We start from the raw sequence: 15,171 nt of genomic DNA, 5'->3' as shown, positions 1-15,171 counted from the left end.
TGCATCCTGGAACTTATCATAAAGAGACTGCATCACAAGGATAGCTGAACGGCATAAAATGCAATAAAGAACCATCCACAGTTTAACAAATCCTCAGGAAACCAGTGAGACACCCCATAACCCAGCCCTGCACCCCCAAGGAGAAGGTGCGATTCGGGGTTGGGGGGTACGGGGCTAAGCAGGGCCGCTGCTGGTTCTGGGGCGACCTAGATTATTGCAGCGGAGCAGATGGCACGCCAGTATGAACTCCTCTCGTTTCCTCTCTGCCATTTCTGCGGGGGGCACTGTGATCTCGAGGGCAGCGTGCCACCAGCTAAATTACACAAGCTAATGCTGCCGCTTGCCACCTCCCGCTGTGCCCAGCCTGCCGAGCGGGAATGCCCAAGCCGACATCCGAGAGTCTTTCCTGAGCGCTGACGGGGGAAAGCATGATCAGCTGAATCTTCCCCCTCTCTCCCTCCCCCCATTCTTCTATCAAATTAGAAGGCAGTGTAAGCAAGTAAACACTACTTTTTGCTTCCCTTAAATTAAATCTGTCCATCTGGTTAAATAACACCAGGGACGAGGTTCACAAATTACATACAACACAGCCCGTGCTGGTCAGACAATGCTTCTTGGCTCATCTTATTGAAAACCTGCTACGATTCTCATCGGATTTTTTTCATGCATGCTTAATCATAGTCCTTGGGGGTGCTTGATCGAAACCTCACACTTATTTATTTGTGACCTATAGTACAGCGAGCCAAGAACTTTCGAGGTCCTCTTAGGCTAATGAAATCTGTGCTCCACGGGCCTTTTTTGTAATCTAAAATGTACTGGTAATTATGTTCTTTTGAAGTGTTTTGGAGCCACGGGAAATGAGGTCGTACTCAAGTGCCTTTTGGAATCAATGGCTCCTTAGTAAGGCTATTAAACGCAGACTATACGGCATCCTGGACCTTTTCCAGAGCTGTCACTCTAAATATCGCCCCTGTCAACCTGGCTTGTACTGTGTCTGCAGCACATCGCTAAAACAAGGAGCCCCTCTGATATGTTTTTGAGAGTTTGAGAGAGCTTGCGAAGGCGTAACACTATGAAACTATCAGTACTGTTGCCCCTGTTGCCCCAGAAATAACTGAGGTGTACACTGATAGCTAAACCGTGTTCAACATTGATTACAACAACTGGACTGCAGAGGAATGCCAGGTGTAGGAATTCCAAGTAGAGTTCAGCTGCACCCTATGAGGCACCGTTTCTACATTTAATAACCGTCTTCCAAAGCAAACTAATGCAAATAAGGTAGAATAATGTATTCATATTCTGCTTTTTTATATTCTATTTTAATCTGTGACAGTTCACTGAAGGACGCGTAAAAACCCCTCCCCAATGAAATAAATCAGTACTGAGTCTCTTGGTCATGTGTTATTTTTGGAGCTGTTAGTACAGTGGCTCTGAAGCACAAGCCACAACCACAAAAACAAAAACCTGTGGCTCCGAAGTGCTGATGCAGCAAGAAAAAACAAAAAGGTGCCTTAATTACATAAAGCAGTTACACTTCAGGCCCACAACTTGTTGTTTTTCCCCCACTTATATTTGCAATTTGCACTTCAAGGCCACAATATGTTAGCTTAGGCACAGAGCACCTTGCACCTTGTAAACCAAACCGCACCCCACCCTAATGTTCTGACATTAAGCCGAATGCTTTTGGCGAGACCGCGCCACTGTGGCTAAGCCTACCTGTGTTATCAGCAATCTCCCCATATCAAGGGTATTGTGTGACTATTGATTCTCCCTGAAGTTCTAATTAATTGCCTTTCACCCGATACACTCCGTTGCAGCACTGGCAAGACAACTGAAACCTCCATTTTACCACAACTGTTCATGTTATCTGTGACAGAAACCCAATGAATTTTTTTTTTAATATAAAAAAGAAAAATAAACTATTGAGCTGAAGTGAGCATGCCAATTAATTCAACCATAAAGGGACAGCAACAATGTAGAATTTCATTAACGCTGATGACAACCAGTGTCCTTCATTTCAATGTGATGGATTGAAACGGAATGAAACTGAAATGAAAGTGTGACTATGTTTCATATTCAACGACACATCTGGTGGTCCAGGGTTCAACATGCATTTTCAAATTCAGACATGCTTATCAATCTTACTTACTTATACTGACCACTTTTTTTACTCAATATTTATTGACATAGATCTAAATTTGCCGAATCTATCCAGCACCAAATTTATTCTAAAAAAAATTTGACAGCCCATATCCCTTTCCTCTTCACCACCATAGGTAGACGTGTTAACCTTTGATACAACAGCAGGAGTCCTGCTCGAAATGATCAAACTGGAATCAAGTGATGAATGGAGAAGGTAACCCCCCCAACCTTTCACAATTTACTATTTTGCCCCTCCTCTCACGCTATAAAATTTCACTTTGTGATTAATGGATAACTGTCCTGCAGCCAACTGCTCAAGACCAATGCCTCCAGTGTCAAACCAATACTTATTGAAATGCTTTTTAGAGTTAAGGGAGTTCCTCTCTCAGTGGCAACTGGCAGGTCACCGACTCCAGGCAGAAAAATGAGATTATACACTGTTCTAACTGCCTGTTTGTCGTAAGTCTCTGTGTTCTGTGCGACACATATTTAGTACATCCAGATAAATCAGTATTATTGACACTGTGGGGGGGGGGCTGAAGAAAAAAAATGGAATTGCTGGAAACTAAGGAGATAAATGGCTGGAACGACTGTCTAAAAGGACAGAAATCTTTCTTATTTTAATGACACCTCCTATGACTGGAGGAGGGTTCTGAAGAGGCCTCACTAGCATTTCTTCCCACAATCAAAGTCAGACTTTGAAAACTCAGATCTCCAGAGATGAAAAACCGGGTAATGGATTAGCTTTGGAGCATCCAAAGTCCCACCACTACTCTCATCTGAGTTCTAACTCTGAGGCAGCTTGTCTGCAAGAAAAGCTTTAGAGAACATAAAATTTCTACCTCTGTGCTGAATGTGCATAAATTTCTAATTTCCTCATCCATTTAATCTTAAAACCTATTGATGTTCCCACAGCATTTCAACTGGAACAGAATAAACAAGAGATGGAAACCCAGGGACTGCTGTCCTGGCTCTGCTCTGCAGTGTACTTCTCCTCAGTCAATATTACCATGACCAAAATACCATAGGAAACTACATTTTGAATATATTCTTTTAAGTCAGATTAGTATATTATGTTTATTAGCATTAATGACATTATGAACAAGAAAAAGAAAAAGAAGCAATAAAATGTATGTATGTACGCATGTATGTAAAAGTACACATATTAAAACACAATTTACAAATACTTGTTCAACTAATTCAACAAATGAAATTTAAATAAACAAGCTAAACATCTGTTTTTCCATCCATCTAGATATTAGAGGGCGAAGGAGTGAGTGGAAAGAGAGTGAAAACAAGAAAAATAAACTAGTCTATGTGAGTGCTGCACAGGCAGGGGTTGAAACAGAGGTCCACTTTCCACTTCCCTGGTCCAGTTACCTCTTCATCAGGGACGATTGCTCCTACATCTACCAGTTTCAGAGACAATAAAAGCAAACACTCTTGGGCGAAGAGGCTAAACACCACACAGTTGGCAGTCCAATATCTCTCTGACTGCCACTTTCTGAAAAAGAGGGCATCACATAAATATAGTGCAGCTATAACATTTGTGCTCTGCATTAATGATCGGAGTTTAGCTTTTATATTCTGTTCACTTTCTGTTTTTTGTGCTGGGGTTGGGGGTGAAACTTTACTCAGTGTATTTTGAGGGTTCCACGCATTTAATGCTGGAATCCTATTGTTTTTGACGGATTTCTGTCTTTTTCTCGGATAAAACTATCTGTAGCTCAGAAACTGTATGTCCTAAATTAACCAAATTTGACAGGTGGGCAGCTATGGCCCCACATTACTTAGGGGAGGTGTCACAAATAACTACAGAACCCATGGCAAAGTTGCTGGGAAAAAAAGCTAATTTTTGATTCATAAACATGCAAAAAAGGTCATGGCCTAACACAAAATTAGCCATAAATTACCTACTGCCACAAAACCCCAATCCTCATAAAACCTGTCTATCTTGTCTGTGTTTCATAATGTTTTCTTGGCCCATTTTTGCAAGGGTGCGCTTGGAACCCTATAATTGCTGCTTGCAGTTATATTTTGTTTTATTCAGCGTCATCAAAATCAGTTAAAGGTTTTTGTTATGCCAATGAAACCTATTTGGATTTCAGAAAAAAACAGGAAAGAGAAAACAGCAAGAGAAAGACAGATTAATCAAGTCAGTCACGATATCTTCAGGACAGGACTATGACCAAGAGAATGAGTACACTTGCTGTACAACTAATTCCAATTGTTCTGTAGCATCACAAAGCCTTTTTCTCCACCTCGCACCATGTGCATTCCAACATCTTTTATATATTTGCACATGGAGCATTTCTATTTAGTGAGATAAAAGCATGTAGAAAGGCTGGGAATCTAGGACTGCAGTGTAGTGAATATACGTCTGCTAATTAGAGAATAGTGATAGATAATTAAACGTGTCTGTTTTAACAAACCTCACGTGGCACCAATTACATTTTTTTTTTACAGGTTTTGAAGTATCACTCCCAGTGGTGCCAGAGAGGGACGCGTTGCTTCAGCTCATAAGCAATACCTAAAACTAAGCTGATTATTCAACCACTACTGACTATGTTAAGACTGTTAGTTAAGGAGTTAGTAGGAGTTCGAGTTGGAGAGTTTGCTGGAAAGGAAGCAAGACCATGTGCGGTTGCAGTGTGTGTGCACGGCAAACCAATACACGCAATTACACATCTAACGTAACTCAGTGAAATGATCAAGAATAAGACAAATAGAAACACACAGAATCACATTCAACTAAGTTAACACTAGAAAGACAGTGTTTTTTTTACTACCTTAAACCGCCAAGCCTGACATCCAGTAGAGTCAGGCTCAACCGGGATTACAGCACAGATTTCAGCACCGACAGGGACCTAATTTCATAAAGATTATTAGGGATGGACCGACTGATTGGCCACCAATCGTTATTTTGGCTGATAATACTGCAATCGGCCATCAGTCAATAGTTTGAAAACAACCGATGGTCAGCTCCAATTATGTCCTGTCAATCAAAAGAGAAGAAAAAATGGTCTATTGTTTATTTGTAATATAAGAGGTGGTTTTCATTTGCCTGTCAGATACAAAATGTTTGCACTTTGATTTCCATATTCAGAGTTTCCCCTATAATTGTACAAACCTGGTGGGCTGCCAGGCAACAAAATGCTGTTATATCATTTGACTTGGGAGCCTCTGCGGGGCGCTGTTCTGAGTCAACCTCTGCATTGTTGCCTGGGAAACTTGACGCAATAAGAGTGTCACTGCAGTGTTCTATCAATGAGTTCATTGTGTTCTATGCCGCTGTCAGTCTTACTGAACTGTGGTCAGTCCCTTTACTTTACTTATCCCTGTGAAGCGAAGGGTAAGTAAGTTTCTGATATTTCACATTTTCTCGCAGAACCAAAATCTAACTGTATTTCACAATACAATTGTGCCGTCGTGGTAACACATTTCCTACACTTGGGGGTCAGGTACTGGTATCAGTTTTGTTATATAGGAATTGGAAAATGTGCCACGGCATATTACAAGCACATTGAGAAAAGCGCTAAAATGTGCAACACAACCAAAACACAAAATGGAGAAAGTAATTCAAGAAATACGAAGTGCAATATTTTAAAAACTAACTTCTTCGGTCATAATGAATTCCGCTTGCTTCTCCCTTCCCTTGTTCCCATGCTTTTACATATGCAGTGTCTCTCCCCTCTTACTCATCAATTCCACAGGGAACAATGAAAAGGGACCGCACACAAATCGATTGCATTCACACAGTTGTCTTTAGTTAGTTGTCTTTTTGCAACTGCAGTCTTGATTCTAGCCTTTTGATCACATTTGGAGTCTGCTATTGCCATTGCTATTGACTTCGTGAACAGAACTACAAAGGCTACACTGTAGTCAGTTAGCCGCAAAAATTGGATGGCCAGGTTACAGTTTGCCAAGAAGTACCTAAAAGAACCTGCAGAGTTTTCAGCAGAGTCTGAAATGAGGGGCTATGTACAAAAAGGGCTATGTATAAATGATGAAACCAAAGTGTATAAAAATACCTTTAAATAAAAACTTAGAATCTGCACTTTAACCAAATGTGAAATGTTTGATTAAAAATCTAAAATAGTGGAGTCCACAGCCAAATCAAGAAAAAATGTCTTTGTCCCAAACATTATGGAACTCACTGCAATATCTCAATTTTGGATCCCTACTTTTAATGTATTCAAAAAACTCAAATGTGCAGTACAACACATAGAAATTAGGAAATTAAAATATTTATTTACACTAGTACCAGCGTCACAACAAATTAATTGCAATACCAAATACTACAGATTTAGGCTAAAGAAAGCATACTTATCTGTGGAATAGTCTACCTGTTTAGTATTCAATAAGTTGAATGCATTGGATACACCATTCATATTCTGAATTAAAATCTGTATTACAAATCATCCTTTATAATAGGCTATCCCTTGTTTATTGACACCAGTATTTTCTGGTTTTATTATGGTTTATCTTAATGCCCCTAAAACATCATATTCTTATGTGGAATAATGCTTAGCCAATTATCTTGATTGCATGACTGCATAAAATCGGATCGGATAGCAAGTTAGTTAGCTAGCAGGACAGACTGGGATAACTTGCCCCGAACTATAAGCAAGACGGAAATGATAACTTTAGAAACACACTTCTGTAAAGTGTAGTGTATAGTCCATACTGTTATCGCAGTAAATAGAAATGTAATATCACACATCAAATTCCCAGACATTGTGAATTTTGTGAATTAACCACACGCGCTGGTTGACCTACGTTGTGCCAATACACGTTGGTGCTTAATTGCTACAAAAATAGCTTTTACCTTTTAATCAAAAATCGTTTTTTTCCCCAACTGAATAAAATACCCTGTCGGTGTATTTTAAAACCATCACTACTCTTTTAGTCTATGGAGTCTCGGGGAGGGGCTGTATATCCTGATCCTGAAGTAAAGACTCTTGTGTAGCTACTCACATAACCAGGCACGAATGGTCTTCAGAAGGGATGAGCGCATCCAAAAGTAGAAGTAGTAGGCTACTTTGGGGCGTTATTCCGCTGACAGCCTGTGTCCTTCCAGTGGGGGTGGGCCATGTCTCTAATGTTGGCAGAAGAAAATATTGCGATAACATCGCCAAACACCCTAACACCGACGCTGCAACCATGCATGGCCTACAACATTTGGTACAATACTTAAAAAGTGCACAAAGCAATCTTTTAGACAAAATATAAATTGATACGTAGATTAATAAATACCTATTTTAATATCCATGTTATGGTTCAATTCCCACTGCATGTAATGTCACGGGTAGCCGTTTTCGAAATCAGCCTTATTGTGCACGCTCACGAAGAGGCAAATAACCTGCTTTCACTTTCAATTAAAGCTTCATAATTTACTAGAAGTAAACGGACATATGTGAAATCTGACAACGATACGTGGACAGAATCATCTAGTTGCACAGGTAATGTAGACATTTTTCTTGAATCCGTTTAGTTAAATCTACTTGTTAGAAACGTAATACTAGAAGACCGGACTTAAGAAACAGCGAAATGTACATTGGCCGGCCACTTTTTTTAGGGAAAGTCGAGTGTCAGACGACTACGAAGCCGCATAGGCTATATAAGGAAAAAAATAGTTTCCCCAAATGAGACCCAAGCGCCGCTTATGTCAGCTAGGATGTCACAAAGATTAACTGACTTTTCATCAATTATTTCCCTCACATTCTATTGGCTATCACTTGTCAATAATCGAAGTGGCCATGTTCGAGCGTTATCGTCGCAGTCGGATCGTACTGTCGCCCAGGCCTACCTTCAAGGCGTTGTAGCCAGCAGCTCAGGTGTCGAGAAACAACAGCACCAAAGAAAATAAGAAATTCACCAAGCCAAAAACAAGTAGCAAGAAGTCCGATTGAAGAAATATTTTACAATATCTACGCCTTTGTATCTTCAGCAATGGGTTCCTAGATATAAACATTTTCCAGCAATAGTCTAAGCAACAATAAATAAATAAACAAACAAAATGCTTTCATCTCCGACTAGAACTGGAAAACATCATATAAAACCGGAAAAAACTGAGGCAGTTAGGAAACACTTCGGCTATAACGCAAAATACCTAATGCAAACATCTCCAAACAAGTGAATCATTAGCTCACAGCCGACAGATAAACTTCCAGTTGCCAACTTAATGCTCGTAGAAATAAGAGGTAGCACGTCTTCATTCATTGCGAACAGCTACGCTATGGATTGTGGGTAGTTTTTCCACAGAGTTCTCAACCTGTCACTAGTTAAAAAGCAACTTCTCTACAGGGGTACTTAAACGCTGAAACAGTAATTAGAAATGTTTTATTCCCATTTTTCTTCTTTATGCATGAAAAATGACTTGTCTGCCTCAGTGTATGTTCAATCATCTAGCGTGACAACTAATATTTATCCAGCTAAAAAATGTGTGCCTTTATTGAATAATAAACCAAAGTATAAAAAAAGGTTTGTACTTTAGTTTGTAATTCCATAAATGTGCATAGATATTTACTGAATTATTCTCTACCCAAAGTTGTTTAACTACAGATGGCCTAATACTGTTGGTCTGTACTGTTTGTATATGAGAGAGACATTTAAGATTTTCTGTTCTAAAAAAAATGCCCCTCTTTTTCTACACTTATTAAACTTGTTCATTTTTCTTAAATTTTTCCTCAGAGAGAACACCAAGGTCATTTCCTCTGTGACATCATTTACTCTGTGTCATCAAGCATCCCATTTCAATAGAAGATAGCAAAACCAAAACCCAGGGGTGGTCTTTTTCTCAGGCCGTTCTAGCTCAGCTGTTCTATCTATAAAAACAGCCACTAGATTCATGATATCATGTTTCTCTAGAAGATCCCTTTGGATTTTACGAATCATTTGACTCAAAATGTAAATTAGTTTTACCAATTCCACACTACTGCATGATAGATAGTCTTTTTACAGTCAGCCCTCTATGACCTATTAATCATATTTCTTCAAATGTCAAGTGGAGAAACAGCCATTTTCAAGCAGGTTTGAAATGATAAAACAGAATGTCCATTGATATGGATCCAGCAAATGCCATCAATTCAATTTTCATATTATTGGTAGGCCCCTACTTTGAGATTTCTGCCTCTAAATGTACGTCACACAAAAAGAAGAGGAGTGCTTCAGATGCCAAAATGATAAAATAAAATAAGAAATGAAAAACAGAGGTTACTTAATTTCAAACTGTGCCCTCCATGTCAGAACAAATCGATTGACTTGATGTTTACTTATTGTTTAAGAAAAGGGTCTCTACAACCTTGTCCCCAAGGAGCTGCGGAATCTGCTTGCATTGTGTTGTTACTCTGCACTTAATTGGTCAATTAAAGCAGTTGATTACACAGTTAACTCACCTCACTGGGTTTCTTTAGTGTGATTTGGTTGCTGATTTAAGGTGAAAGCAAAAGCCAGAAAGCCCCAGTGTAAGCAGACGGAGGTCTCAACTTATTCTGTTTTCAACCATTTTATAGTATTCCACAAGGTCTACCAATGTTAGGTTTTTTAAAACAAAAAATTACCAAAAAATTACAAAATAATACATGCACTGACTCCCTCCCTTCAAGCTGAACAGGCCATTTCATGTGGGTGTTCCACATTTCTTTCCCATACATAATATCTTTACTGGTTACTTGACCAGGAATGACAGGAGCATCCCTCCTACCCACACAACTCCTTCTATGAAACTGAACATGGCGTCCCAATGCAGGGATTACACCATACATTAGGGTTGCCATTTTCAGTGCTGAAAAAATAAGACCAGTGTTCTGTAGTTTGTTCAGTGTTCTGAAGTTTTTCGGTATTATTGTGAGTCGGATAAATATAGTTGCTATATTGAAACTAAAATGGTTGTCGCCTGCGGGCTAGTATGGAAACGTGAGTGGCAGTTGCCAGAATTCGACCATTGTTGTGGTTTCAATATAGCAACTTGTTTGCTACTTACTTTTTAAAGCACATAACAGCTTCGAAATCCACTTTTGAGATATTAATGGGTGTAATTTATCTTGTAGAACAAAATGTCAAACTCTCTTTGTTACGTTCAACACAGACCTTATTTACAGCAGAAAACTAAATACCTATGATAAAAAGCATTGGAAATCTGACCCATGGCATGGGAAATCGGGAACCCATGGCTCAAAAATGCTAACTTCTGGGTAGTAGGACTGCAAACTTTGTAGAAAAAATTAAGAAATCACATCAGAAATGGCATGAGATTACTGGCCGAGATTGCTCCTCTTGCGAGTCAGTGACAGTATATTACTGTAGCAAAACATGTTACGCAAAACATGTTACATCAGACTTACTGCTCTTTGTGATACAAAAACAGTCCAATGCACTGTGGATTACTTTTCTGTGATGTATGTCCATTGATGTACATTTTAATTTATGAGACATAATTGAAAACCAAACTGTCATTTTGTGATATGCATATTTACTGTAAGTAATAATCTATATTTGTTTCATAATTGTGGCTTTGTGAACAAACAGTTTTTATATGTTCTGATGAATTATGTACTCCATCGTTTGTAATCAGTTTGGTCTGTCATATAGACACACCCTCTTCACAAATTGCCTGTTATTTATGTGTGTGTCTGCAGTGTGCAGGTCTTTTTGAAACAGAATGAGATTAGCGCCCACACAATAATGTGTGCTATAATTGGTTGTGGCAATTTCTCCCACAGGAAATTGTGTTTAATTGGATATTGGGGGTGCCAAAGATGGGGGGTTGGTAACCTCCTGAGAAGTGTTATCCTCTTAGTTTCCTTCTCAGTTAAATGTTAGCTGTTTCAAATGACCATTGTAGACCATTTTTTCTCTCAAAATGTCTGCAGTTAAATTGTATAATAATGAGAAAATGAACATTTGGACCCAGGCTGTGTCCATCAGATGACTAGCTGCCTCATTGTGGGGGCTGCCTAATTCCATCATGCTTGCCTGCTTGCATTCATTTAAAGGAACAAAAGTAGACACATTGAGCAGCAACAGTAGAAATTAAGTCAATCCTTTAACCTAATATCTGAGAATCAATATACGAGCAGGCTGTATATGTTATGTAGGCTCTGATTATGGGGTCCATGCTCTGTAAAGTTAATGAACAACTCTGCGCCAGTGCTCTCCAAATACTTGCACGGGGACAAGGGAATTCCATTGGGACTCCTGTCACTCCCAGTCATGAGTGTTTCCTTGATGGATGCTCAAGCCCCTCCTGCTGGATGATCCCTCAGGCTTTATCAGCTGGCGAGGCATCGGGGGTCCTTCCATTCTAAAGGACCAAGTTTAAAATGCTGCATGTCAGCCAACTAACTTTGTTTTGCCACACTCAATTAAGAATGTGCCCATCTGTCCTTAAGAAAAAAGAACTAGGTGTGCATGATGTGGGTAATGGGCTTGTCAGAGTCGAGCTGTCCCAGTCTTACAGGGCTGCAGTGCTAACTGGATTCCAGTCTTTAATTGTGTAACGGAAGTATTAAAACATGGTGATCATACCATAAACTTAAATTCTAAGGCTGCTCATAAGCATCTGGCATTAGAGTGACTGTATCTCTCTCTGCAGCACTATCTTTTTTCTTTTGTTCCTGTTAAGACAGCTTGCAAGCACAGTGACAGTATTTGTTAACATCCCTAGCATTTTAACTGTCATGAAACATTTTATTGCAGAAGGATGTTTTCATCTCTTTGGTCAACAGTCTGTGATATCCCTCAATTTACTCTGCAGCATCTACCTTTCATTAGCATACAACCTTTCAGAGATAATTTTGCAAAACAAGTCTAATGACCGTCTCAAGCAGCAGTGTTGAACTAATGTCCACAGACTTCCCACATATAAAACTCATTACACATTTTGTGTTGTTCTTTCGTGGAAAGGAAGAGAGTGAAAAGAGAGTGAAACAGCATTATTGCTGTTCATCATTTTAAGTTTCACCTGCAGTGCTATGAACAATTCCCCGCAATTGGAAGCTGAGGATATTACCCAGTTGGTTTTTCAGGGGTACCGTCACCTCAGAAAGTAAACTCAGTGGCTCAGGCAGTGAAGGCACTTGTCACCAGCAGATAGAACAGGAGTCTACAGAGGCAGAACACCCACTGTGTCTATTCAACTAATCATTGTTGTTGTTGCTGTTGTTGATGGGTGGTTTAATTTAAAAAATAACTGGAAGCTTCAAACCATATAGGTGAAAAGATGCTTTTAAAAAGGGAAAATGAAATTAACAGCCCCAAATAATGTTTAAATATCCTCTTATGCAGGACAATTTTGATACCTCATGATTTACATATCAATTAACGCAACTTGATATTTAAGAAAGCTATTTAGACTAAGCTCTAATGACACTGCACTGCCTAGATCCATGCTACACTGCATATTTTGTCCCATGACAGTTGAATATGGATTTTTCAACATGGTTATTTGCATCGGACCTCTCTCTGGTTCAGTCTTGAGGACCTACTGCGTATGCTGGTTTTCATTCCAGCTCTTATTGCAACCTCTGTATTTTAATAAGCTGCAAATTGATCCTTATATGGAACTTTTAATGGCAGTCATATTATTCATATTATGTCAGAAATAACTATGAATAACCAATGTTCCCTATTCACACCCCAGGACACGTTTTTTTTCTTCCTCTTTACATCTTTAATGGATTCAATTAGACTTGCAGGTGAAATAAGTTGATTCCTAATTTCTGACTGAGTGGACACCTGGTCACTGTAACTAAACCATTTGTGGATAATGGAGAGTTAAAAGACAAGGCAACTGGTAGCAAGCCTCACCTGTTCAACTTTATTTGACCTCTATTATTATTTTGGTCAAATAATACAGTGTAGTACTTGATTGGAAAATTGGTTGTAAGAAAAACCAGCATACTGTACACAGTGGATCCCCAGGACCAAGTTTGGGATGCTCTACTCTATCTCACAGACATTCTGAACTACAACTCCCAGCATGCCCATATTTGTCACCCAAAAACTGAAACTGGCCAGTCATCTTGGTGTTTTTATTTTGTAGCCATAGGTATTATATATATATATATATTGACGCCCTCCTGCAAAGTTGTTCAGTCTCTCCTCTGGAGTGCTCTTCATTTCTGTAATCCTCTGGTCATGATTGGGTACGCTCCCTTATTTTCTCCCTCACCGCTTACAGGAATTATCATCCTAGCCCTTTCTCTTCTTTTTTCTTTTCTTTTTTACTCCCTCCACTTCTCTTTCCTCCCCTTGAGTTGTGAGCCACATCGAGAGAGATGTCCTATTCCTCTGTTTGTTTATGTGCCATGTATGAGGTATGAGTCTGTGCATTTCTTACATGCTTCTTATTACAGTTGTCCTAACTAATTCCCAAAAGCCTTTTGTTTGAATCTTTGAATTTAATCAAATGGGGGTGCCTGAACTCATGAAATGACCCATAATTTAGTCCTGACTACAAACATCCTGCCCCCAGAACAGAATAGCACATGAGATAATTCCACAGCGTGAAATATAATAGCTCTCAAAACAACAAGGCAGGGCCTATTAAGCACAAAACAACCACAATTATTCAGAATCGAACGGCACACAATATACTGCTGCCGCAGATTTATACAGTGTGCAATATACAATGCACAAAATAACAATACAGTGTGTGATTTAAGTGTTGATTTCCAATTGTTTAGCTTGTCCAAAGGAAATGGGCATTATGCACATCATAATGAAATGCAGTCTAATTTATAGTTAATTATAATTTAACTGAATGCCAGTTAAAAATGACAGAAAAAATGAAATAATTGGCACAAATATGCATTAAGGCATTGCACGTTCAGCAAGCTGTCAAAAAGCAAAGCAGTTTTTAAAAATGTATACATTTTTATAAATATGTATGAATGTTTCTTCTGCCATTTTATCTCTGCCACCCCTCCCTCACACAAAAACACACACACATGCATGTGCACGCACACACACAGGCTCATGCGCGCACATACATACATACACACACACGTGCACGCACGCACACACACACACACACACACAGCCGGCTGCACTGAACCTGACGTGCTTGAGCTTGCAGATTTGTTGTTTTAATACTTTTTTGCATTCACAAACTGCCAAGTAAATATTTAAAAATGATTCTTGCAAAAAAGCGGATTCAGATTTTCAGTGGGCTGGGTTAACGGGGTGTTAGTTACATAACAAAAAAGTCCAGTGAAATCTTTTCTGCATGTGATATGTAAATGGCACTCTTGCCACTTTTGTGCAGGTAAGGCAAGCTGAGTTGAAAATGTTCCCCCTTCTCTGGATACAGAGAAAGATGCTTTTTTCTTTTCACAAAAATGAAGATACAAGAAATGGGTTTTATTTCTGGAGCCCATGGGCACTGCAATATTACAAAAACTCGTACAGTTAGTATTTGCAGTGCCCATTATTGCCTGGAAGACGTTGGATCGGTAAGTAGGCCAACCATTAGCTAGCAACAATTAAATAGCTTTCAAGCTTAGATATGCGGAATCAAATCTGTTGACGCATGTAATCTCCAGGGTTTGAGACCCCTATTGAGACATTTAACGATGTTCAAGTTTAACTATATGGTGGTAAAGCCTAGTTTATGTCACTTTCTTTTGTTTGGTCTGGTAGTGTAAGGTTACTGCTCTAACCGGCTCTAACCTAGCTAGCAACGAGTATTGGTTTACATATGACGTTATATTGATGTTAATGCCCACCCTGTCCTTGTCTGCTGAACAAGTCATGGTAATCTAATAGTGTTTATTGCAATTTAACGGGTATAATTGGGTTAACAACTTGCAAGAAATATTAAGAAGACAACAAATTGTCACTTCTCTGGAATATAACCACAATTTGATTCCAGTTGCCTGGACCTTTAATAAAATCAACACATTTAAGTTTTGGAGGAGGCTCAATTCTCACATTCATGGAAATCTGGGAGTGTTCCAGTCTTAGTCAATTTCACACTTTCTGATGCATCAGTTGTGCTATACTTTGTATAAAAATAACACATATGTT

At 39.1% G+C, this 15,171-nt stretch overlaps 1 protein-coding gene across 2 annotated transcripts in view; it reads right to left on the bottom strand.

Moving 5' to 3' along the window:
* LOC135240717 (contactin-associated protein-like 5) overlaps positions 1 to 8,374 on the bottom strand; it is a 149,855-nt gene extending 141,481 nt beyond the window's left edge. The window contains exons 1-3 of one of the 2 annotated variants that reach the window (XM_064310598.1): positions 8,255 to 8,364; positions 7,952 to 7,974; positions 7,120 to 7,240 (exon numbers count right to left, since the gene is read on the bottom strand). In XM_064310598.1, coding sequence (XP_064166668.1) covers positions 7,120 to 7,159 — 40 coding nt within the window. In that variant the 5' untranslated portion in view covers positions 7,160 to 7,240; positions 7,952 to 7,974; positions 8,255 to 8,364. Of the gene's footprint in view, positions 1 to 7,119; positions 7,241 to 7,951 lie in introns of both variants that reach the window. The other variant, XM_064310597.1, reaches the window with a different exon arrangement.
* Positions 8,375 to 15,171: the final 6,797 nt, after the last annotated feature.

The sequence above is a fragment of the Anguilla rostrata genome, chromosome 15 (genome assembly GCF_018555375.3).
Source record: "Anguilla rostrata isolate EN2019 chromosome 15, ASM1855537v3, whole genome shotgun sequence".
NCBI lineage: Eukaryota > Metazoa > Chordata > Actinopteri > Anguilliformes > Anguillidae > Anguilla > Anguilla rostrata.
The sequence above is the reverse complement of the archived record's forward strand: the minus strand, read 5'-3'. Positions and strand labels throughout refer to the sequence as shown.